The following is a 27,106-nucleotide window of genomic DNA, read 5'->3' as shown; positions in this document are numbered from 1 at the left end:
ATGGGCCCCATGGATTACATATAGATATGCGAATGGTACACCAACATCTTAAACAATTTTCAACAGACAAACAGCTTTGAAAATGTCCCCCCAGACAGGAACGACACATTAGTGAGAATGGAGGGTGCTAAACCTTCTTCCTCCCTTTGGAATCATCGAAGGTTATCTTAACAGCCTCAGACCGTATCTGTCCAGTTCTAAGGACACCCCCCCCCCATCCCCCACCCTCCCCCCCCTTTTTATATGTTTGTTTGACCTACCTACATCAAGTCACACACCAAATGTCAATTAGTTGGTTCTAGACGACCTTGCTCTGAAGACATGCACTTTATATATGTCATATGTATACTATGCACTATACTGTCAAAGTACGCTTTAGACTTGTCTGTAATAACTCTGATTTGTGCATCAATGTATGTAAACATCTCTTTTGATATGCTTTTCAATAAAAAGACAATTGACAAAGAATATATCTACTAAAATACTGCTCCTATGTACAAGAATATAACTACTATAATACTGCCTCCTATGTACAAGAATATAACTACTATAATACTGCCTCCTATGTACAAGAATATAACTACTATAATACTGCTCCTATGTACAAGAATATAACTACTATAATACTGCCTCCTATGTACAAGAATATAACTACTATAATACTGCTTCCTATGTACAAGAATATAATTACTATAATACTGCCTTCTATGTACAAGAATATAACTACTATAATACTGCTCCTATGTACAGGAATATAACTACTATAATACTGCCTCATATGTACAAGAATATAACTACTATAAAACTGCCTTCTATGTACAAGAATATAACTGATATAATGTCTCCTGCAAAGAACATTCTTACAACCTCCCCAGAACATGAACCTGCGGCTGTAAATCTGCATTGTGTGACTTTTATTCAACATTATTGTGCTAACTCTTATTTTAAATGACTTTTGTGATGTGTGTTTTCCTGGTGGAGCGAGGCCTTGTCTGATTGAAGCAGCAGCGATATGATCAGCGCAGACAAGCGCCGCTGTAAATTGAGGTAGGAGCTGCACAGAATACCAAGTATCACATCTTCCAGTCAAGCCTGCTCTGCCCTCTCCAAGGATTTTACCTATATAAACTATAAACTTTACTTTGTTTCTAGAAGTCATTGAAAAAAATCTATAGATTTTCTTACACTTTTCTGACAGTTCCTAGATGTCTTGACAGATGATTTATATTATAACTGCCACATGAACTGACAGTCTGTGAATCTTAATATCAATATATTGACCTACTTCACATTGTGACGGGAAGGTCGTATGCTCACCTACTACTCTAGACATACACAAATTGCAACGGCCGTCCAATGCTTTACAATTCTGTCAGTGCAATTGGCTATAATTTCATCGAACATATCCTGAAAATCTGTATATATCCTTATAAAGAGCACGTCATATAGTAGTTATATTCTTGTACATAGGAGCAGTATTATAGTACACTGCGTGCAGAATTATTAGGCAAATGAGTATTTTGACCACATCATCCTCTTTATGCATGTTGTCTTACTCCAAGCTGTATAGGCTCGAAAGCCTACTACCAATTAAGCATATTAGGTGATGTGCATCTCTGTAATGAGAAGGGGTGTGGTCTAATGACATCAACACCCTATATTAGGTGTGCATAATTATTAGGCAACTTCCTTTCCTTTGGCAAAATGGGTCAAAAGAAGGACTTGACAGGCTCAGAAAAGTCAAAAATAGTGAGATATCTTGCAGAGGGAGCAGCACTCTTAAAATTGCAAAGCTTCTGAAGCGTGATCATCGAACAATCAAGCGTTTCATTCAAAATAGTCAACAGGGTCACAAGAAGCGTGTGGAAAAACCAAGGCGCAAAATAACTGCCCATGAACTGAGAAAAGTCAAGCGTGCAGCTGCCAAGATGCCACTTGCCACCAGTTTGGCCATATTTCAGAGCTGCAACATCACTGGAGTGCCCAAAAGCACAAGGTGTGCAATACTCAGAGACATGGCCAAGGTAAGAAAGGCTGAAAGACGACCACCACTGAACAAGACACACAAGCTGAAACGTCAAGACTGGGCCAAGAAATATCTTAAGACTGATTTTTCTAAGGTTTTATGGACTGATGAAATGAGAGTGAGTCTTGATGGGCCAGATGGATGGGCCCGTGGCTGGATTGGTAAAGGGCAGAGAGCTCCAGTCCGACTCAGACGCCAGCAAGGTGGAGGTGGAGTACTGTTTTGGGCTGGTATCATCAAAGATGAGCTTGTGGGGCCTTTTCGGGTTGAGGATGGAGTCAAGCTCCACTCCCAGTCCTACTGCCAGTTTCTGGAAGACACCTTCTTCAAGCAGTGGTACAGGAAGAAGTCTGCATCCTTCAAGAAAAACATGATTTTCATGCAGGACAATGCTCCATCACACGCGTCCAAGTACTCCACAGCATGGCTGGCAGGCAAGGGTATAAAAGAAGAAAATCTAATGACATGGCCTCCTTGTTCACCTGATCTGAACCCCATTGAGAACCTGTGGTCCATCATCAAATGTGAGATTTACAAGGAGGGAAAACAGTACACCTCTCTGAACAGTGTCTGGGAGGCTGTGGTTGCTGCTGCACGCAATGTTGATGGTGAACAGATCAAAACACTGACAGAATCCATGGATGGCAGGCTTTTGAGTGTCTTTGCAAAGAAAGGTGGCTATATTGGTCACTGATTTGTTTTTGTTTTGTTTTTGAATGTCAGAAATGTATATTTGTGAATGTTGAGATGTTATATTGGTTTCACTGGTAAAAATAAATAATTGAAATGGGTATATATTTGTTTTTTGTTAAGTTGCCTAATAATTCTGAACAGTAATAGTCACCTGCACACACAGATATCCCCCTAAAATAGCTAAAACTAAAAACAAACTAAAAACTACTTCCAAAAATATTCAGCTTTGATATTAATGAGTTTTTTGGGTTCATTGAGAACATGGTTGTTGTTCAATAATAAAATTAATCCTCAAAAATACAACTTGCCTAATAATTCTGCACTCCCTGTAGTTATATTCTTGTACATAGGAGGCAGTATTATAGTAGTTATATTCTTGTACATAGGAGCAGTATTATAGTAGTTATATTCTTGTACATAGGAGCTGTATTATAGTAGTTATATTCATGTACATAGGAGCAGTATTATAGTAGTTATATTCTTGTACATAGGAGCAGTATTATAGTAGTTATATTCTTGTACATAGGAGGCAGTATTATAGTAGTTATATTCTTGTACATAGGAGCGGTATTATAGTAGTTATATTCTTGTACATAGGAGCAGTATTATAGTAGTTATATTCTTGTACATCGGAGCGGTATTATAGTAGTTATATTCTTGTATATAGGGGCAGTATTATAGTAGTTATATTCTTGTACATAGGAGCAGTATTATAGTAGTTATATTCTTGTACATAGGAGCGGTATTATAGTAGTTATATTCTTGTACATAGGAGCGGTATTATAGTAGTTATATTCTTGTACATAGGAGCAGTATTATAGTAGTTATATTCTTGTACATCGGAGCGGTATTATAGTAGTTATATTCTTGTATATAGGGGCAGTATTATAGTAGTTATATTCTTGTACATAGGAGCAGTATTATAGTAGTTATATTCTTGTACATAGGAGCGGTATTATACACTGCGTGCAGAATTATTAGGCAAATGAGTATTTTGACCACATCATCCTCTTTATGCATGTTGTCTTACTCCAAGCTGTATAGGCTCGAAAGCCTACTACCAATTAAGCATATTAGGTGATGTGCATCTCTGTAATGAGAAGGGGTGTGGTCTAATGACATCAACACCCTATATTAGGTGTGCATAATTATTAGGCAACTTCCTTTCCTTTGGCAAAATGGGTCAAAAGAAGGACTTGACAGGCTCAGAAAAGTCAAAAATAGTGAGATATCTTGCAGAGGGATGCAGCACTCTTAAAATTGCAAAGCTTCTGAAGCGTGATCATCGAACAATCAAGCGTTTCATTCAAAATAGTCAACAGGGTCGCAAGAAGCGTGTGGAAAAACTAAGGCGCAAAATAACTGCCCATGAACTGAGAAAAGTCAAGCGTGCAGCTGCCAAGATGCCACTTGCCACCAGTTTGGCCATATTTCAGAGCTGCAACATCACTGGAGTGCCCAAAAGCACAAGGTGTGCAATACTCAGAGACATGGCCAAGGTAAGAAAGGCTGAAAGACGACCACCACTGAACAAGACACACAAGCTGAAACGTCAAGACTGATTTTTCTAAGGTTTTATGGACTGATGAAATGAGAGTGAGTCTTGATGGGCCAGATGGATGGGCCCGTGGCTGGATTGGTAAAGGGCAGAGAGCTCCAGTCCAACTCAGACGTCAGCAAGGTGGAGGTGGAGTACTGGTTTGGGCTGGTATCATCAAAGATGAGCTTGTGGGGCCTTTTCGGGTTGAGGATGGAGTCAAGCTCAACTCCCAGTCCTACTGCCAGTTTCTGGAAGACACCTTCTTCAAGCAGTGGTACAGGAAGAAGTCTGCATCCTTCAAGAAAAACATGATTTTCATGCAGGACAATGCTCCATCACACGCGTCCAAGTACTCCACAGCGTGGCTGGCAAGAAAGGGTATAAAAGAAGAAAATCTAATGACATGGCCTCCTTGTTCACCTGATCTGAACCCCATTGAGAACCTGTGGTCCATCATCAAATGTGAGATTTACAAGGAGGGAAAACAGTACACCTCTCTGAACAGTGTCTGGGAGGCTGTGGTTGCTGCGGCACGCAATGTTGATGGTGAACAGATCAAAACACTGACAGAATCCATGGATGGCAGGCTTTTGAGTGTCCTTGCAAAGAAAGGTGGCTATATTGGTCACTGATTTGTTTTTGTTTTGTTTTTGAATGTCAGAAATGTATATTTGTGAATGTTGAGATGTTATATTGGTTTCACTGGTAAAAATAAATAATTGAAATGGGTATATATTTGTTTTTTGTTAAGTTGCCTAATAATTATGCACAGTAATAGTCACCTGCACACACAGATATCCCCCTAAAATAGCTAAAACTAAAAACAAACTAAAAACTACTTCCAAAAATATTCAGCTTTGATATTAATGAGTTTTTTGGGTTCATTGAGAACATGGTTGTTGTTCAATAATAAAATTAATCCTCAAAAATACAACTTGCCTAATAATTCTGCACTCCCTGTAGTAGTTATATTCTTTGTCAATTGTCTTTTTATTGAAAAGCATATCAAAAGAGATGTTTACATACATTGATGCACAAATCAGAGTTATTACAGACAAGTCTAAAGCGTACTTTGACAGTATAGTGCATAGTATACATATGACATATATAAAGTGCATGTCTTCAGAGCAAGGTCATCTAGAACCAACTAATTGACATTTGGTGTGTGACCTGATGTAGGTAGGTCAAACAAACATATAAAAAGGGGGGGGAGGATGGGGGATGGGGGATGGGGGGGGGGTGTCCTTAGAACTGGACAGATACGGTCTGAGGCTGTTAAGATAACCTTTGATGATTCCAAAGGGAGGAAGAAGGTTTAGCACCCTCCATTCTCACTAATGTGTCGTTCCTGTCTGGGGGGACATTTTCAAAGTTGTTTGTCTGTTGAAAATTGTTTAAGATGTTGGTGTACCATTCGCATATCTATATGTAATCCATGGGGCCCATAGCTTTTTGTGCTTCTCATGTGCCCTAAGTTCCCAGCCTGCTAGCTCTTCCATACGATGAACATGATCTAGTTTGCTTAACCACTGAGAGGTGGTGGGGGGTTCTTTACTCAGCCACTTTTGGGGGATAAGTAGACGGGCAGCTTGAATCAAGTGTATAACAAGTTTGTTCCTTGATGGCGATAGTTCTTTTGTTGGAAGCCATAAAAGAACCAACTCTGGGGTTAATGTCAGGTTAGTGTTTAGAATTTCATTAATGGTCCGAGAGACGTCATCCCAGTATCCTCTTATTTTAGAACAGGACCAAAAAATGTGTAGAAGAGTGCCACTCTCTTCCCCACACCTCCAACACCTGTCATGATCACTCAGACCACTAAGAAATAGTTGTTTAGGGGTGAGGTACCACTGTGTGAGGACCTTATATGAGTGCTCTTGGATCTTCACGCAGCGGGAGAAGCCATGCGAGTGTGCGTGCATACGGAGAATATCTGTCTCCGAAAAGGTAACCTTAAGGTCATTAGCCCAGGTGTGAACATATTGTGGAGTAATGCGACGTTGTGGTGAGATCAAGGCCAAATATATAGTGGATATCAATTTGCATTGAGGGGAAGGGGGGGTTGCTAATTTTTCAAACCATGTCGGGGTCATTACACATGACTTCTGAGTAGTTAGTTGTTTCCCAGCAGATTTTATAGTTATTAGGTCTAGAAAGTTAAATGTACTCCAGGCTAAGCTAAGGGGATGTTGATCCGGTAAAGTGCCGTTTACCTTTCCTATAAAGTCAGCTGTGGAGAAATCTCTTAATCTGTGCCAAATCTGCGAGACCTGAGATCCTGGAGGCTGAATCGAGTGTGGTATGAGATCTGCTGGCATTATACTAGGGGGGTTCTGTAGGAGCCCATGTGTCTTGTTGAGCTGTTTAATGACCAGGCTAGTGCCCTTTAAGAGGACATGTGAATGGAGTGATGCATTTGCCTGACCCCATAGTGCTGCTTTCTGTGGTTGGGTGAGCTGCATTAGTTCCAGTTCCGTGCCCAATGTGCGGTAGACAGGGGAATGAAGCTGCAACCACCTTTTCAGGTGTATGGCCCTGTAATATGTTTGGACATCCGGCAGTGCTATACCTCCATGACCACGCCCCAGTATCAGCCTCTGGTGAGGAGCCCTAGCCTTCTTGCCGCCCCATAGGTAAGTCATAAAAAGCCTGCGAATCTTTGTAAAATATGAGTTAGGTAAAAATATTGGCAACATCTGTAGTACGTACATAATTTTTGGGAGGACAAACGCTTTTAGTATATTCTTCCTTCCCATCCAAGAGGAATAAGGGAGGCGTAGCGATTGGAGCAGGTTTTGGACCTCTGATATTAGGGGAGTATAATTAAGCCGGAATAAATCTTCCGTGCAGGCGGAAATCCTAACTCCTAGGTAGGAAACACAGGAGGACTGCCATTTAAATGGTGTATTTGATTTCAAAATGGCTATGGAGCTCGCCGGAGCATTAACGTTTAAAGCTTCTGACTTGGTATAATTCATTTTGTAGTTTGATAGCCTACCATACTCTTTAAACAATGTCAAAAGATGCGGGAAGGCCTCGACCGGGTTAGAAACCATGATCAGTAGATCGTCAGCATATGCCACGTTAATGTATTCTATGGCGTCATTTTCTGTTTTCACACCACGTATATTTACATGGTCTCTAATGGCCTGAAGAAGGGTCTCCATGACCAATATATATAAGGCAGGAGATAGGGGGCAGCCCTGACGTGTCCCGTTGCGAATAGGGAAGGATGGGGACAATGTGCCATTGACCCTGATTCTAGCACTCGGATCCTTGTACAATGACATGACTGCCTCCTGAAATCTCGTCGGGATTCCAAACCTCAGTAGAGTCTTCCTCATAAAGTCCCAGCTCACCCGGTCGAAGGCCTTCTCCGCATCCACACTGAGCAGCGCCAAGGGGAGGTTTTTCTTTTTGGCCCACTGTATTGCTGTGATTAACCTACAGGAATTATGATTCCCTTCCCTCCCTGGAACAAAGCCAGATTGGTCAGGGTGGATAAGTTTAGGAAGTAGATTTCCCAGACGTGTCGCCAGAAGTTTGGCCCATATTTTTATATCTACGTTAAGTAACGAGATTGGCCTAAAACTACCGCAGAGAAGGGGATCTTTCCCCGGTTTGGGGAGGATGGTTACCGTGGCCTCCAGTGATTGTTTATGAAGGGTTTCACCATTTAGGAGTGCATTGCACCACGTTACCAGGTGGGGTATTAATATATCTGAGAATTTTTTATAATAGCCCACTGGAAAGCCATCTGGGCCAGGACTTTTACCCATGGGCATAGAGGCTAGTAACTTTTTCACTTCTAGTTCAGTGACTGGCTCTAATAAGGTGTCACTTTCTTGGGAGGTTATCTGGGGTAGATTGAGGCCTTTCAAAAACAAGTCTGTTGCTTCTGGTATTGATGGATCTGGGTGATTAGGGTCTGACAGGCCGTATAGTTGCTTATAGAATTTTTGAAATTCTTCTGCAATGTCAGCTGTTTTATGCAGCATATTTCCAGTACTGGATTTGATATTGGGTATGAACATGGACTCTTTCCTTTGTTTAATAAGGAAGGACGTCAGTTTAGAACCTTTATCCCCGTGTGAGTAGTGTTTAAATTGGGCATATTGATAGGCTTTTGCGTTTTGAATGTTTAAATGGTCTTTTAGTTGTGATCTTAGCTGGGTCAGTTCAGTCTGGACTTTTATTGCTCTAGACCGTTTATGGACCGCTTCTTTATCTGCTATCTGAACCAAGAGATCGTGTAGGATCTTTTGTTTCTCTTTTTTAACCCTACTACCTAAGGCTATTAACTCTCCCCGGATAACCACCTTGTGCGTCTCCCACAGTGTCGTCTGGGGCATACCTGGTGTCGCATTATCTATAAAGAAGTCCTTTAATTTTTGCTCCAGGATTGAGGTATCTGCTTGTCTATCTAGCAGCGTCTCGTTTAAGCGCCACTGTCTAACTGAGGCAGGCAAGCTGGAAAATCTGAGGGCAGCAGAGACTGGGGCGTGGTCAGAGACGGACACAACACCTATGTCAGCCGAGTCCACCATATCCACGGCATTGCTTGACAGTAGGATATAGTCTAATCTTTTATATGATTTGTGTGGGGCCGAGAAGAAGGTGAAGTCCCTAGTGTCTGGGTGGGCTAGTCGCCAGACGTCCAACAGGTTCATGTCTGATATGTACCTATTGATGCACCCCAGTGCTGATTGGGTCAATTGGGAGGAGCTGTCAGAAGCATCAATCAAAGGATTCAGTGTGACATTGAGGTCTCCCCCAATCAATCTAATCCCCTCTGCAAACAGATCTAGTTTACTTAGTGTGATCTTGATCCATTGTTTCTGGCCACGGTTAGGGCTGTACAAACTAGCGAGTGTGACCTTTTGTGTACCTATGAGGCCTTTCACGAAAATGAAGCGGCCCTCAGGGTCCGTCAGGGTAGATATCAATGTAAATGGTACTTTTCTAGAAATTGCAATACCCACTCCTCTTTTTGCTTTCTCAAAGGCACTGAAATACCAGTGTTGGAAGTATGGGTTCTGAATTTTAGGTACATTTGTTTCTCTAAAATGCAGCTCCTGAAAGAAGCAAATATCTGTATTGTTCTTTTTTAGCAGACGGATGACCTGAGAGCGCTTTTGTGGGGTGTTAAAGCCCCTTACATTATACGTTGTACATTTAATTGACGACATCATTGAGAAAATGGGGTGACTTTGGAACCGGAGAACTCCAGTTATTCACATCGACCGTATCTAGGGAGTGAACAAGTAACATCACAACTAAAGTTTCTGTCAACATGACAAGTATAACAGTGCAATGACTCCCATGCCAGCAACACCGCAGCAGGTCACTTAGCTGCAGTGAAGCGGGCATGAGCAGCCATTTAATCAGGCACATGTACCAGGTCTGTGCCAAGATAACCCTGGTAGGTAGGGGGGGTACAAAGTGGAACCATATCTTCATAATGGTGTCCACATTGCGCCACCTGCTGAACTGGTGCGGGATAGCACCTTACATATTATGGTCTAGGTTGAATGCAGTAAAATAACATTGCAAAGCAGAATGTCTGCTCTGCAGATTACAACAAGAACGGGAACAATTCAGGACTCATGACAGACAGGTATACTTGCAGACTTAAGATGTGATATAATCAAGTAAGAACCTGTCCCTCTATGATGTCTGTGGAGAACTTCATCTGAGGTAAGATAACTCCTCTGTATAGTCTCTAGGACTTCAAGTGTCTCTAGATCTGTGCTGGTTCCTCTTCTTCTGTGGAGCTTTAAGCCATCCTGAGGCCTCTGGGAGATCTGGCAGCTGTGTTCCCATCTCAGCAGACGGCAGCCATGATGGTACATCTAGTGGATCTGTTTGCAGCAGCTCCCAGGCCGCCTGGAGATCTTGTGGCAGGCGAATGGTGCAGCGCTTCCCATCTACAGCAAATGTGAGGCCGAAGGGGAATAGCCATTTATATGGCACCTTGTGATGGCGCAGATGGTCAGTGAGGGGCCGCAGCGCCCTCCTTTTATTCAATGTGGAGGATGCCAGGTCCTGGTAGATAGAGATTTTAGCCCCCTCATATATGATCTCCTTCATATTTCTGGCAGCCTGCATTAGGGCAGCAGTGTCCACATACCTCAGGAGACCGCATACCACATCCCTGGGGTTCTCTCTCTCTTTTGGCTTCGGCCTGAGCGCTCTATGGATTCTTTCTATTTGAATCTCGGCCGCTCTGGAGCTTCCCAGGAGCAGGGAGAAGATGGCGCCAGCAGCTTCTGGTAAGCCTTCATGTGGGGTGCTTTCAGGCAGGCCGCGGATCCGGAGGTTTTTCCTCCTATTCCGATTCTCCTGGTCTTCTATGAGGGAGTATGCAGTGTCCAGTGAGGCTGCCAGAGCCATGGTGTGATCGCTTGCAGCTCTGATGTAATTCGAGATGGACGCCTGGTTACTTTCCAGTGTTTCCACCCTCGTGCCGATATGCTTCAGGTCAGCTTTAATCTCCTGCAGATCCTGAACCACTGGGGCCAGGGCTGCTGATAAAGCCTGCTGCAGGAACTGCCTGGATATCGGGGCAGCACTTTGTGATGTGGGGCCTGCTGTGTGCTCTGCAGCAGCTTCATCTTCTCCCTCCGAATCCCTGCCCCAGACATCTAGTTCCGGCAGCACCATCTTAGGACCGGCCGGCACAGGAGCTGTAGTTTTCTTGTTGAGATATTTATCCATGTCGGAGGCACCGCGCTCCGGTTTGCTGACTTCAGGTTTCTCTCTGGGTATATATCTACCGACTTTTCCCATTCTTGAGCAAATTAGACCGCTGAATTGACCAGTTAGCAGAGTGGTAAGGAGGAGAGCTCTCCTACATGTGTCCTGCTAGGTCTGCAGCCAGGCTCCGCCCCCTCCCTGTAGTAGTTATATTCTTGTACATAGGAGCAGTATTATAGTAGTTATATTCTTGTACATAGGAGCGGTATTATAGTAGTTATATTCTTGTATATAGGAACAGTATTATAGTAGTTATATTCTTGTACATAGAAGCAGTATTATAGTAGTTATATTCTTGTACCTAGGAGGCAGTATTATAGTAGTTATATTCTTTGAAAATTCTCTTTTTATTGAAAAGTATATTGAAAATACATACTACAACATTATGCAGTGACATATACAAAGTGGTTGATATCGTACATTGCTTTGAGTATACATAACAGCTTGAAGGACTGTAGATATGGACCTAAACAGAATTCCGTATATAAATAACAGGACAATACTAATTTCCCATTTTTCACATATAGACAGAATAATCATATCCCATTATACAAGTATTATGCAAAGGTTACAGATGCATCTTACCAGTATATAAAGGTCTTGTAGTATGACTGGTGAACATAATGACGCAGAAATAGAGGAAAAAGGGGAGGGGAAGGATATGGGGATAGGGACAAGGAATAGGAGGGAGTGAAGGATAAAGAGGAATAACCAAAAACAACAGTCCATCCATGACACTCGTTCGTATGCAGCATATTAGATATCTAAAGTGCATATTGAATGTATTCATATTCACAGGTATTATTTTGTCAGTGACTCAGACATGGTCTAGAACGCGTACCATTAATGCGCATATATACCCTCTACCCGTGAGCTCATAATGTACCACTACTAGCAGACCCGTGTGCCGTCTGACTATTCGGAGGGTCATCCCTAAACATGAGCCAGGGTGTCCAAAGCTTCACATATTTATTGTGATTCCTGTCCTCCCAACTCGCCAGTTCCTCCATACGACAGATATGGTCCACCTTGTTCAGCCATGCCTCCACAGTGGGGGGTTCTGTACTCAACCAGTGCTGCGGGATGAGCAGCCTTGCCGCCTGGAGTAATTGGGTGGTTAAGCATCTTTTTGAGGGAGAGAAAGAGGAAGTCGGGAGCCACAGGAGCACAAGAGTAGGGGGCACTTCCACAACTACATGTTATAGTAGTTATATTCTTGTACATAGGAGCAGTATTATAGTAGTTATATTCTTGTACATAGAAGCAGTATTATAGTAGTTATATTCTTGTACATAGGAGGAGTATTATAATAGTTATATTCTTGTACATAGGAGCAGTATTATAGTAGTTATATTCTTGTACATAGGGGCAGTATTATAGTAGTTATATTCTTGTACATAGGAGCAGTATTATAGTAGTTATATTCTTGTACATAGGAGCAGTATTATAGTAGTTATATTCTTGTACATAGGAGCAGTATTATAGTAGTTATATTCTTGTACATAGGAGGCAGTATTATAGTAGTTATATTCTTGTACATAGAAGCAGTATTATAGTAGTTATATTCTTATACATAGGAGCAGTATTATAGTAGTTATATTCTTATACATAGGAGCAGTATTATAGTAATTATATTCTTGTACATAGGAGCAGTATTATAGTAGTTATATTCTTGTATATAGGAGGCAGTATTATAGTAGTTAGATTCTTGTACATAGGAGGCAGTATTATAGTAGTTATATTCTTGTACATAGGAGCAGTATTATAGTAGTTATATTCTTATACATAGGAGCAGTATTATAGTAGTTATATTCTTGTACATAGGAGCAGTATTATAGTAGTTATATTCTTGTACATAGGAGGCAGTATTATAGTAGTTATATTCTTGTACATAGGAGGCAGTATTATAGTAGTTATTTTCTTGTACATAGGAGCAGTATTATAGTAGTTATATTCTTTCATATAGGAGCAGTATTATAGTAGTTATATTCTTGTACATAGGAGGCAGTATTATAGTAGTTATATTCTTGTACATAGGAGGCAGTATTATAGTAGTTATATTCTTGTACATAGGAGGCAGTATTATAGTAGTTATATTCTTGTACATAGGAGGCAGTATTATAGTAGTTATATTCTTATACATAGGAGCAGTATTATAGTAGTTATATTCTTGTACATAGGAGCAGTATTATAGTAGTTATATTCTTGTACATAGGAGCAGTATTATAGTAGTTATATTCTTTCATATAGGGGCACCATTATAGTACTTATATTTAATTGAAAACCACCTTAATATAAATACCTAGATACAATTTTTGGGGTGTTCCTCTACTGCGATCAATGTCCCTATATGAACTCTGCTGAACACAATTATTTCATCATGAACAGCTAATAATACACCTGCATGAAGTAATCAACAGGAGCTCATCTCCATGTAAAGAGCCGGCTCTCCAGAATAATGAGGTCACCATGTTTATAGATCCTGATTTATTCAACTTTTGTGTAATCACTTAAAATCGCTGAATTGTATGAAATTTCCCCTCAAAGCAACTAAAAGCAAATTCATTCTGTGAACTTATCTCCAGAGGCTTTTATCACAAATCAATATCCACTTGGATATCAGGCCTCTTATTTCCTAGTACAATACATCTCATTTCGTAACAATCACTCAATTCTTCTTCTAGGGAACGGCAAAAAAAAAAAAAAAAAATCACATTCACGATGATCACAGGACCAGACTATTTATCAAGAAGCGACATTTATTGGCGGTTGTCATTACACTACGCAACTGGAAGACGCCACAGGTCACGTAAGCCTCACCTACACTGCCACACTGGGGCTCCACGCAGGTTCTCATTTACATAGAGCCAATACAGCAACCATAGAAGTTTATGTTCCCTTACCATAATTGCCAATATTCCTGAAACTAAGTGAGCATGCCCACAAAGGGGGTTTGTGCAAATTTATCCCAAAATGAGCTGTTTATGGGAGTTTCCTGGGCGTTTCGGTGTGGTCTTGTGGGCAGAGCAAACTCGGGAGACGAGGCTTAAAGGGGTATTCCCATCTTGGACATTGGGGGGATACCGCTTAAATATGCCTTCAAAGTCTGATAGGTGCGGATCACACCTCAATTCGCTCATCCATAATTGTGAACCTTTAGAGACCGAGTGCCCAAACTGAAACCCAAAACCCACGTATTTATTGCAAAGTGGCAATTCAACCTGGATACTACAGTCCAATATAGTATATCTTCCATGTACTCTATCATTTAGCTATAATAGCCGCCTACATTCAGTGCGCGGCCTGTGCCGTCCATAGTGCGCCCTGCGCTGATGAATGACTGGAAAAGTATAAGGCATATTGGTACACCGTAGACTTTTTCCAGGGTGCGGGTGCCCACAGAGAGGGCTCTGAGTGCCGCCTCTGGCACCCGTGCCATAGGTCCGCCACCACTGTTCTAGGAGCTTTATTGGGCACCATAAGGCAGCTCCATAGTACGGAATTGTATGGACCATACAGACCCATCTTCCATAGTGGGAACCAAGGGAGTCACTTACGAACTGACTGGCGTATATCTGTCACGTTATCTGCGCCGCAATCTGTGACTTTTCCCTGCTTACGCCAGGTCTAAAAAAATGGGGGGGGCGGGACGCCAGGCCTGTCTCATGTATTATTTTCTATGGTTGTTTTAGGCGTAGAAATTGTTCTCAATTTATGCCAGCAGGGAACCTGGCATAGATTTAGCCTGGTGGTGGACCATCTATAACACCAGTCCTAATAAATGACCCCCCCCAAGTGTCAAACATTGGGGGTGGGGGTCCACCTATAGAAACCTTTAATGTATTAGTAAGGGCAGAGAGCTACTGCAACCTGTAGCTCCCTATCTGGAGGGCTCACACATTCGTTTAAATAGGCACCATGTAATACCACATTTGACCTCCAGTGGCCGCTGTAGGAGAAATGTGCAGCCGCTGTCAGATAATCACAGATCACTAGGATCTGTCACAACTGCAGGTCCTCAGAAAAGGGCCGGTCTAGACAGGACAAGGCCTATAATATTCGTATTACTATTATTTTTTTATTTTATCCCCATTATGAAACAAGCTCAGTACAAGTCAGTGACATCACTGTTCTGTCCAGGATATTTCATGGGAGTGACATCATTTTGCTTCAATCACCTGGGGACATTGATAACAGCAGAGCATTTGATACAATGTCCCAGTGCAGAATATTTAGACACCGGCTGTTTGTGTTGTAGCTGCCACCACGGTGATGACAAACCTTCCCCTGCTGTGAGCGCCTGCACATCCGGCGAGCCGCGCTGAGCACTGCGGTAATAGCTGCAGACAGTCATCGTTAGTGCTGTCTCGGGGAATCGTTATAAGTCATCCATTAAACATTCAGAAAAGGTCAGAGTGTAAATATCAATATACGTAAATAGCGGTAAAGTCTGCATGTTTATACGTCTGCAGCCGCCGCACCGACGTGCGCTGACATCTCCGTGAAATTAATGCACTGCCGGATTTTCCCATAGGATTATGTGGAGAAGAGATTTCACACTTTGTGTAAGGGAATTGCACTGTGGGCAATAGTCTAATGTGATCAGATCACTCCCTGTACAGGAGGATGCCGACCTGATGGAATATGTCAAATATTCAACCTTCTCACTGAGAGAGATGCTATGTTAGAGCATCTTATGGGAAATAAGAAAATAACGCCATATCAGCATGGCTTTGTGAGGGATCGGTCATGTCAAACTAATTTAATCAGTTTCTATGAGGAGGTAAGTTCTAGACTTGACAGCGGCGAATCAATGGATGTCGTGTATCTGGACTTCTCCAAAGCATTTGACACTGTACCTCATAAAAGGTTAGTATATAAAATGAGAATGCTCGGACTCGGAGAAAACGTCTGTAAGTGGGTAAGTAACTGGCTGAGGGATAGAAAACAGAGGGTGGTTATTAACGGTACATACTCAGATTGGGTCACTGTCACTAGTGGAGTACCTCAGGGGTCAGAACTGGAGGGGTCACTGTCACTAGTGGGGTACCTCAGGGGTCAGTATTGGGCCCTATTCTCTTCAATATATTTATTAATGATCTTGTAGAAGGCTTGCATAGTAAAGTATCAATTTTCGCAGATGACACTAAACTGTGTAAAGTAATTAACACTGAAGAGGACAGTATACTACTACAGAGGACAGTATACTGTATATATACTACAGAGGACAGTATACTGTATATATACTACAGAGGACAGTATACTACTACAGAGGGATCTGGATAGATTGGAGGCTTGGGCAGATAAGTGGCAGATGAGGTTTAACACTGACAAATGTAAGGTTATGCACATGGGAAGGAATAATGCAAGTCACCTGTACATACTAAATGGTAAAACACTCGGTAACACTGACATGGAAAAGGATCTAGGAATTTTAATAAACAGCAAACTAAGCAGCAAAAACCAGTGTCAGGCAGCTGCTGCCAAGGCCAATACGATAATGGGTTGCATCAAAAGGGGCATAGATGCCCGTGATGAGAACATATTCCTACTACTTTACAAATCACTGGTCAGACCACACATGGAGTACTGTGTACAGTTCTGGGCTCCTGTAAACAAGGCAGACATAGCAGAGCTGGAGAGGGTCCAGAGGAGGGCAACTAAAGTAATAACTGGAATGGGGCAACTACAGTATCCTGAAAGATTATCAAAATTAGGGTTATTCACGTTAGAAAAAAGACGACTGAGGGGAGATCTAATAACTATGTATACATATATCAGGGGTCAGTACAGAGATTTATCCCATCATCTATTTATCCCCAGGACTGTGACTGTGACGAGGGGACATCCTCTGCGTCTGGAGGAAAGAAGGTTTGTACACAAACATAGAAAAGGGTTCTTTACGGTAAGAGCAGTGAGACTATGGAGCTCTCTGCCTGAGGAGGTGGTGATGGTGAGTACAATAAAGGAATTCAGGAGGGGCCTGGATGTATTTCTGGAGCGTAATAATATTACAGGCTATAGCTACTAGAGAGGGGTCGTTGATCCAGGGAGTTATTCTGATTGCCTGATTGGAGTCGGGAAGGAATTTTTTATTCCCCTAAAGTGAGGAAAATTGGCTTCTACCTCACAGGGTTTTTTTGCCTTCCTCTGGATCAACTTGTAGGATGACAGGCCGAACTGGATGGACAAATGTCTTTTTTCGGCCTTATGTACTATGTTACTATGTTACTATGTTACTGTACTTGTCCATAATGTAATATGCAAAAAGGGCTCTAAATCACAGTTGCTGTAGAGTGCGACAGATAACTTAGGGTGTTTCAAACAGAAAGCAGAAGAATAGTGAGTGCAGCTCTGGAGAAAAATACAGGATGTAACTCAGGATCAGTACAGGATAAGTAATGTATGTACACAGTGACTGCACCAGCAGAATAGTGAGTGCAGCTCTGGAGTATAATACAGGATGTAACTCAGGATCAGTACAGGATAAGTAATGTAATGTATGTACACAGTGACTGCACCAGCAGAATAGTGAGTGCAGCTCTGGAGTATAATACAGGATGTAACTCAGGATCAGTACAGGATAAGTAATGTATGTACACAGTGACTCCCCCAGCAGAATAGTGAGTGCAGCTCTGGAGTATAATATGGGATGTAACGGAGGATCAGTACAGGATAAGTAATGTAATGTATGTACACAGTGACTGCACCAGCAGAATAGTGAGTGCAGCTCTGGAGTATAATACAGAATGTAACTCAGGATCAGTACAGGATAAGTAATGTAATGTATGTACACAGTGACTCCACCAGCAGAATAGTGAGTGCAGCTGTGGAGTATAATACAGGATATAACTCAGGATCCATGTGGGCAGCCATATTTCATTATTCAACTGTAAGGCTAGTGAACGAGGGGGATTTGGGGCAATGTATTAGAGCTTAGCCTCCTATAAAAATATATTACAGTAAAGGTTCAAATTCTTTTTTCTCAAAAGCAAAAAGCCTGCATGCAGTTGCAAGACTGGTACAAAACGACCAGCGGTGCCATCTTATATGTGACATAGGTGTTCATCTCCAGATATAGGGACAATGGAGGAGCCTGCACCAGAACATCTGCACTTCTCGTCCCTTTGTGGTGTCTTCTGACACAGTTAGCAGTTTTAGGCATTTCTATGATACCATTGTCTTCCAGCCTGTGCCAGAATCATAGCATGAGAAATCCCATGCAGACAAAAGACGAGGAGAAGGTCTCTGCACAGAGATGGGGCGTTCTTCAAGTCGCTCGTCATGTTGAAATTGGTAATTATGTCACATAATCGAGCCATTGTTGCTCCACATGGGTTCGGATTGTTAAATAGAGCTGCTTTGTGCCTCCGTACACAGCTGTGGTGACAAATGTCACTGCGTCCCTGTCATCTCGCATCTACGGACATGTTTGTGGATAAATAAGACGACGCATAAGAAGGAGAAAGCGTCGCCATCAGTAAGGAGATTAGGATCAATAGGCCGCTATAATCCGGGGCTTCTCACGCTCCGACTACCGCTCTCCCTGTGTATTATGGGCCAGTAAATACCATGTGTACCACAAACAACGTAGTCCTGTTAAAATGAACACCGGCTAAGAACCTGCAGAATATAACAGGGAATTGCTTAAAAGGGAAAGTCAGATCGGTAGTTAATGGGCAGCCTGAGTCGCCATTCACAACGGTTTTTATATTTGGTTCATGTTGCCTAGCAACAGAGGGTGCAGATGGCAGGTGACACTGCCCGATCTGTACATGGTCCTGGACATCCAGCGTTGTCACTCACCTTTGTCTAGGTTCTCATTATTCTAGGTCATGGTATATCAGCAGAAATAGGTCACAGCAACTGGACTGACGCCCCCCCCCCCCCCCCCCCGACTGATTTTCTCAATCGAAATTGCTTGTACAAGAATTCTCCGGCATTAAATACTGGTGACTCATGCTTCAGTCATGGAGGTAAGATGTTGATTGCAATTGCATGACTGAAGTTATTAGATGTGGTTAAACTGCCTTAGGGGAGGTGTTAGAACAGCCTTGTAAGTGGCAGACAATAGATCTCATATCCCTCCACCTCTATTCAAGCTTGGTTTCTACAATTTAACATAAATAGCTTCTTTCACATCTCTTTCGAACATAAGAACAAAGTGGCACAAAGTGAGGCTGAACAACGCCATCCTAAAGTGTCTGCGGTCTTAGCGCTAAGCCACCCCCGTCCAACCAGACTACACAAGGAAGGAACACTGTTACATCCCTCAAGAAAGATCCAAACATCACCATCCTGCCCACTAATAGAGGAAGATGCACGGTTGTACTTAATACGCCTGACTACCACGCTGAGGTGCCCACACTTTCGAGGGATAACAGATATGAACCCCCCCAAGAAGGGACCCAACCAGCAGTGACAAGAAAAAGGTCATAGAACTCTCACTACAGCCGAAAAAGGACAAGGCTTGTGATCCGGCCATGTACCATCGCCTCTACCCTGGGAGGGCTCTCCTTGTATATATTGACTTCCTAAGATACACAATGAAGGGACCCCTATCAGACGTGATTAGCTGTTCTGCAGTAGATCCCAAACTATACAACTCCGTCCATTGTGTATTGAATGGACCTGGTTACCATTCACGTCAACGAGGGCAGTGCTGCTCCGTCCACTATACAATGGATAGAGCTGTGGAGTACCGGCGCCGGAGCCACTGCAGATGATTGGTGGGGGTTCTGGGTGTGGAAACCCCGCCAATCAGATACTGATGGCCCATCCTAAGGATAGCCCATCAATAAATATACTGGAGTTCGTATAGGCAGAGAACTCATAATCCTTTTAAGCGACCTTGGCGCCCAAGCAATTCACTGCAGTATCCGACACTGGCACTACATCTGAGCTCTGATCACTTTAAGGCCATGTTCACACAACTAGAATTTGGAGCGTCTTCCGCATCGAAAGCCACATGGAATCTGCTCGCAGTCTGGCTCCAACTGTTCTCATGCTGTAGTTTATATTTGGTTTTTATTAATTTTTTTCCAGAAAAAAACAGCATGTCCATTTTGGGTGAGCAGCCCACATGGCAATTTTCAGCATGCTCATACAACCGTGTGGACATATCCCATCAGCGCTGAAACATGGTCCCACATGAATATAAATGGCGCCATATCTCTGACTGCAGTAAAGGTATTGCAGCGCTCACAAATACCCTTTGCTCTGCTGACTGATAGGGTCCTAGGGGGTCAGTTCCCAGCCGATCACATATTGATGGACTTTCAAAAGGATAGGCGTCCCAGAAAATCCCTTTATCTCCATACCAACACGTCATACCAATCACAGACAGCAGGTGTCAGTGTTGCGGACATTTCCATAGCACAGTAACAGTGACATCTACAGGTACATGAGAGTACTGCACAAACATATAGCCAAAACTATCTCTCTATAAGGTTTAGATCCATATGAACCAAAATTTACATTGTGGACACTTTCCACAATACAATTCTGTCCTGCATGCTAAAAGTGTGAAATGATCACAGCGCTTGCCTCTTTTTTTTTGGTATTTGAATATAATCACAAAAATGTGCATTGTATTTTACATTGGTTCATCTTTTCACTGCTGATGCAGGTATTGATCAGGGAACTTCTCCAGCACAGAATCTGATCAGCACCGACTCACACGGAAGGTAGCGGGTGACGTGAGGACATCCTGGAGGAGTACGAGCGTGCTTCAAGTGGGACAAATCCCATTGGCAGAACCCATCATCTTCTAGAACCTGCCCGCTCCATGCTTTCCTGAAGTTCTCGCCCATACACTGAGTGGGTGAAGATGATGATCAAATTCACTAACGTGAAATCACTAAGGAGAAGTTCTGTGATAGCAAAGTGGCCGCGCGTAGGCTTCAGATGAATCATGGGCAACCGAGCAGTTCTCCAAGGATGGTGCAGGAAGGTACACACGGTTGTAAATACATCACTTTTCTGAGTTACAGCTTGTATTATCCTTCAGAGCTGCATTTGCGGTTCTGCTGGCTTCAGAGCTCAAATCTCCAAGCATTACATGCATCCCTGTGTCTGTGAGGAGCTTGCCCTGGTAATTTCATTTCTGAGAAGGTTCCCCTTTACACCTGGTACTGTACAGTCAGTCATGTAGCCAAAACTCACAGCTTAAGGGGTGGTGTGAAAACAAGCTTGCTGATTGTTTCCCAAGAGTGCAAAGTATTGAGTGCAGCTCTGTAATAAAATAAGTAACGCAATGTATGTACAAGGTGACTCCACCAGAAGAATAGTGAGTACAGCTCTGGAGTATAAGGCCTCTTGCACACGAACGTGTGCTGCTCGTGCTCGGGCACCGACCGTGGGCATGCCGCATGCGGATCGCGACCCTATTCACTTGAATGGGGGTCCACAATCCGTCTGTTCCGCAAAAAGATAGGACAAGTTCTATCTTTTTGTGGAACGGAAGCACGGAACGGAACCCCATGAAAGCACTCCGTAGTGCTTCAGTTTCGTGGTTCCGTTCTGTTCTGCACCGCATTTCCGGATTTGCGGACGGTGTCCGCATCCATGATGCGGAATTCACACGGCCGCTGTCCCCTGTGTTGCGGACCAGCCGTATGCGGGCCGCAATACGGCCACGGGGGACACACGGTCGTGTGCAAGAGGCCCGATACAGGATGTTACTCAGGATCAGTACAGGATAAGTAATGTAATGTATGTACACAGTGACTGCACCAGCAGAATAGTGAGTGCAGCTCTGGAGTATAATACAGGATGTAACTCAGGATCAGTACAGGATAAGTAATGTAATGTATGTACACAGTGACTGCACCAGCAGAATAGTGAGTGCAGCTCTGGAGTAAAATACAGGATGTAACTCAGGATCAGTACAGGATAAGTAATGCATGTACACAGTGACTGCATCAGCAGAATAGTGAGTGCAGCACTGGAGTATAATACAGGATGTAACTCAGGATCAGTACAGGATAAGTAATGCATGTATACAGTGACTGCACCAGCAGAATAGTGAGCGCAGCTCTGGAGTATAATACAGGATGGAACTCTGGATCAGTACACGATGAGTAATGTAATGTATGTACACAGTGACTGCACCAGCAGAATAGTGAGTGCAGCTCTGGAGTATAATACAGGATGTAACTCAGGATCAGTACAGGATAAGTAATGTAATGTATGTACACAGTGACTGCACCAGCAGAATAGTGAGCGCAGCTCTGGAGTATAATACAGGATGTAACTCAGGATCAGTACAGGATAAGTAATGTAATGTATGTACACAGTGACTGCACCAGCAGAATAGTGAGCGCAGCTCTGGAGTATAATACAGGATGTAACTCAGGATCAGTACAGGATAAGTAATGTAATGTATGTACACAGTGACTGCACCAGCAGTATAGTGAGTGCAGCTCTGGAGTATAATACAGGATGGAACTCTGGATCAGTACAGGATAAGTAATTCAGTGTGTTAAAAGTGGACCTGTGCTTTCTCCTACAATGTCTGTTTTAGTAATTACTTGAATTCCCCATACAATAACAATTCTGGAGTATCAATTGTTTTGACTCTTTATTGTGTTCTATTACTCCTACTAGAATGTTATTAATCAATTGCCAGCAGTCTGCAATAAGGTCCAGCTGGGTGTTACAAGCTCGGTATATATTCCTGCATAAACTATACACTTCCAGGGACACACTCCCAGCTGGCAGGCAGTCAGCAGGACATGCACTTTACGGAAGCTGCAATAAATGTGAATTAATGGACAGAAAATTATCCAGAAACTAAAACTGCAGCAAGAAGATGAGCTGCTACAAAATGTGTGTTAATATCCTGTGTTATCTAGACCTTCTGCAGTACAACATAATCTCCTCCCTCCCCATAATGATAATCAGACAACTTGGAGGACCCTGCCCTCTAATGATAATGAGATCACTCTGCTGACTCTGTCCCAGTCTACACAGCAAAATGCAAAAGAGAGCTACAGAACACAGGACATCGCAGCCTATTGTGCATTCTCCATTTTCATATTTTTTTTTTATATGGATCATGACTTACAAAACCTAAAATAAAACCTTGATTACAATTATGTCACTTTCAGATGACCCCCCCCCCCGTAAGATAAATATTTTTTTGTTAGGGAAGTCATTGTTGGCGACACAATACCAAATTGATGTTGGCTCATACCTATGCAATTATTTCAGCTTGTGCCCAGGTCACAGGAAATTACTAAATTATTCAAATTACTAAATTACTAAATGAGGAAGTCCGAGGTTAACCATTTCATGGCCGCAGTGCACTCATTACAACAAATCTGCTTTTGTTTTCCATAGAGGGATCACTTAGGACCCTGCGCTATGAGCCAGAGTCCGCTCTGGAAGACTTAAAGGGGTTTTCCGGGATTTTGATACGGATGACCCATCCCCAGGATAGTTAATCAGTATCTGATCGGTGGGGCTCCAACACCCGGGACCTCCGCCGATCAGCTGTTTGAGAAGAAACTGGCGCTCCTGTGAGCGCCGCGGCCCTCTCTGTGGGGCGCCTTACATTGCATAGTGGCTCTGCTTGGTATTGCAGCTCAGCCATATTCACTTTAATGGGGCTGAGAGCGATAGCAGGAACAGCGCCATACATTGCATAGCTGCGACGCTCAGAAGAGCGCCGGTGCCGTCTCAAACAGCTGTGCCTTCTCAAACGGCTCATCTGGTCTCCTGCTTGGCGGTGCAAGGCATGGGCAGTGATGATCTGAATGTGTCTCATACATGCACCGTAAGACCGGTGCTATACTTTATATAAATATATACATGCACACACACTGACCATTGACAGGAGTAGGTGACTGCTGGGACCTCCCAGTTATCCCCAGGACGAGGGGTCCCCTCACTGAATGGACCAGTGGCACACATGTCAGTCCACCACCCTATTGATTTCTATGGTGCTATTTATGTCAGCCCCATAGAACTGAATGGAGCGGTTGACCAACATGCTGCTCATTCAGAGGCGGATGCCTCGTTTCGGTCACCCCCCCCCCCAATCCAACATCTATCACCTATTATGTGGAATGGTGATAATTACTTATTATGGGAAAACCCGTTATTATTAATATTATCTAGAGACACTAGATCTATGGACACATCTCTCAGTCAGCTAGTGCTCAGTATCCCTGCAGCGCCTCCGGAGGAGAAATGAGGCATTACACATTCCTCATTGTAGCCACTTTCCTCTGATGGATCCTGACAGGTACGTCAAACAGCCAACTGCTGAGGCCGGCTAATTCCAAAGGGGGGTCCCGAGGACTGGATCTCCAGGGGGGCATGTCACCCATAACTGCCCTGAACCACCAGGGAATATGGCATCAAACCCTTCACCACTGTATGTCAGTCTTATGTGAATTCTGAATAGCAACTTTATTCAGACTTCGAATGGCGGTATTGAGTAGAAGATATGTGGTAGTATTATATCCGCCCTATTTGCATACTTTATGGATGTGTTATTGAGGCACTATATGGCAGTATTATTAGGACAATGACTGGCAGTTTTATTCAGACATCTAATGGCTGTATTGAGTAGAAGATGTACGACGGCGCTATGTAGGCCCTATTTGCATAGTGTATGGAGGTATTATTTAGGCATTATGTGGCAGTGTTATTTGGACAACGAATGGCGGTATAGAGTATGTTCTATAAAGCCTGCACTAAATCTTGATCCGCTCTATTAGCTCTAGATTCCTCTTTTCACACACCAGTCCGCAATCTATACCTACAGGGCATCAAAGGCATGCTGAGTTTTGTAGTCCCCCCCCACCAATACTTTGCATCTCTAACTGGAGCACGCCAATGCAGGAATCAATGATCGCGTTCCTGGCACTTTTCCGTACATGAGAGATGGAAACGACCCTTCGCGCGGTTGCTAGCTCTTCCGCCCAGTTGGCAGCGCCACTTCTACGTGTCAGTGGATACATCTCTGAAATACTCTGTGTCAGCTGATAATGTTTTGACCAAGCTGTGAATACATTGTTCTCCCTCATGTGACCTCACATCGCCTCGCCGCACCTGACAATGGGATCCTTCTTGGAATAATAATAGTATCCTTCATGGAATGAAGAAAACGCGCAGGCCGGTGCCAGGTCCTGCGACCAGGAGGCTGCACAGTGACAGCAGACAGGCTCTTTGTTGTGGCACTGGGAACTTTCACATTTCAGTCTGGCTCTGCCATCACAATGCATTGTCCTCATCCAGTGAGCTATGCACTGATAGGTATGGGGGGACCCAGCAAGTGATGCACCCAGGACAATTCTGCTACAGGGCTGGCATCTGCAAACAGTGGATGTAGGCATAGGCCCAGCTACAGTGTACAACCCCCCCCCCCCCACCACCACCAATTTATGCAATGGATGTAAAGACCCCCTACCTTCATCAGGACCCCAAATCCGTCCTAGTCCAAGGCACACATTGCACCGCCCCAATGAATAGCAGCATCTTCCTCAATGCAGATACAACTGTTTACAGTGACAGACCCCTGAGCCCACCATCCACAGAATGGATCATACCACAAGCTGCAGTGGAAGAAGGACTTACCAAATGGAGAGGTGTGTGCACCCCCCCTCCTGCCCATCTTCCCCGGGCTGGAGGACACGCTCTCCCGGCTGAGTCAGGGGGCTCTTTGTTGCCGCTGTAATGGCATGTGAGGGTCCCCGGCTGTGTGACACTTACTGTGTACTGAGCAAGGATGAAGCTGCTGGGGCTGGGAATGGGAGGGAAGAGAGTGATTGAGGGGAGGAGAGATCAGGGATGACACAACAGCAGTGCCATTGTGTACAGTGTGTGTGTGTGTGTACAGCAGTGTGATTGTGTGTGTGTGTGTGTGTACAGCAGTGTGATTGTGTGTGTGTGTGTGTACAGCAGTGTGATTGTGTGTGTGTGTGTACAGCAGTGTGATTGTGTGTGTGTGTACAGCAGTGTGATTGTGTGTACAGCAGTGTGATTGTGTGTGTACAGCAGTGTGATTATGTGTGTGTGTACAGCAGTGTGATTGTGTGTGTGTGTACAGCAGTGTGATTGTGTGTGTGTGTACACAGCAGTGTGATTGTGTGTGTGTGTACAGCAGTGTGATTGTGTGTACAGCAGTGTGATTGTGTGTGTACAGCAGTGTGATTATGTGTGTGTGTACAGCAGTGTGATTGTGTGTGTGTGTACAGCAGTGTGATTGTGTGTGTACACAGCAGTGTGATTGTGTGTGTGTGTACACAGCAGTGTGTGTGTGTGTGTACAGCAGTGTGATTGTGTGTGTGTACACAGCAGTGTGATTGTGTGTGTGTACACAGCAGTGTGTGTGTGTGTGTACAGCAGTGTGATTGTGTGTGTGTACACAGCAGTGTGATTGTGTGTGTGTACACAGCAGTGTGATTGTGTGTGTGTACACAGCAGTGTGTGTGTACAGCAGTGTGATTGTGTGTGTGTGTACAGCAGTGTGATTGTGTGTGTGTACACAGCAGTGTGATTGTGTGTGTGTGTACACAGCAGTGTGTGTGTACAGCAGTGTGATTGTGTGTGTGTGTACAGCAGTGTGATTGTGTGTGTGTACAGCAGTGTGATTGTGTGTGTGTGTACAGCAGTGTGATTGTGTGTGTACAGCAGTGTGTGTGTGTGTACAGCAGTGTGATTGTGTGTGTACAGCAGTGTTATTGTGTGTGTACAGCAGTGTGATTGTGTGTGTGTGTGTACAGCAGTGTGATTGTGTGTGTACAGCAGTGTGTGTGTGTACAGCAGTGTGATTGTGTGTCTACAGCAGTGTGATTGTGTGTGTGTGTACAGCAGTGTGATTGTGTGTGTGTGTGTACAGCAGTGTGATTGTGTGTGTGTGTACAGCAGTGTGATTGTGTGTGTGTACAGCAGTGTGTGTGTACAGCAGTGTGATTGTGTGTACAGCAGTGTGATTGTGTGTACAGCAGTGTGATTGTGTGTGTACAGCAGTGTGATTATGTGTGTGTGTACAGCAGTGTGATTGTGTGTGTGTACAGCAGTGTGATTGTGTGTGTGTGTACACAGCAGTGTGATTGTGTGTGTGTGTACAGCAGTGTGAT

General features: G+C 43.5%; 1 protein-coding gene across 1 annotated transcript in view; it reads right to left on the bottom strand.

Moving 5' to 3' along the window:
- SLC44A5 (solute carrier family 44 member 5) overlaps positions 1-25,734 on the bottom strand; it is a 149,684-nt gene extending 123,950 nt beyond the window's left edge. Inside the window, exon 1 of the mRNA XM_040408663.1 lies at positions 25,602-25,734. Coding sequence (XP_040264597.1) covers positions 25,602-25,638 — 37 coding nt within the window. The 5' untranslated portion in view covers positions 25,639-25,734. The remainder of the gene's footprint in view (positions 1-25,601) is intronic.
- Between the last annotated feature and the right edge of the window lie 1,372 nt (positions 25,735-27,106).

This window comes from Bufo bufo, chromosome 9, assembly GCF_905171765.1.
Source record: "Bufo bufo chromosome 9, aBufBuf1.1, whole genome shotgun sequence".
Classification (NCBI taxonomy): domain Eukaryota; kingdom Metazoa; phylum Chordata; class Amphibia; order Anura; family Bufonidae; genus Bufo; species Bufo bufo.
This window is presented reverse-complemented; position numbering and strand designations above follow the sequence as displayed.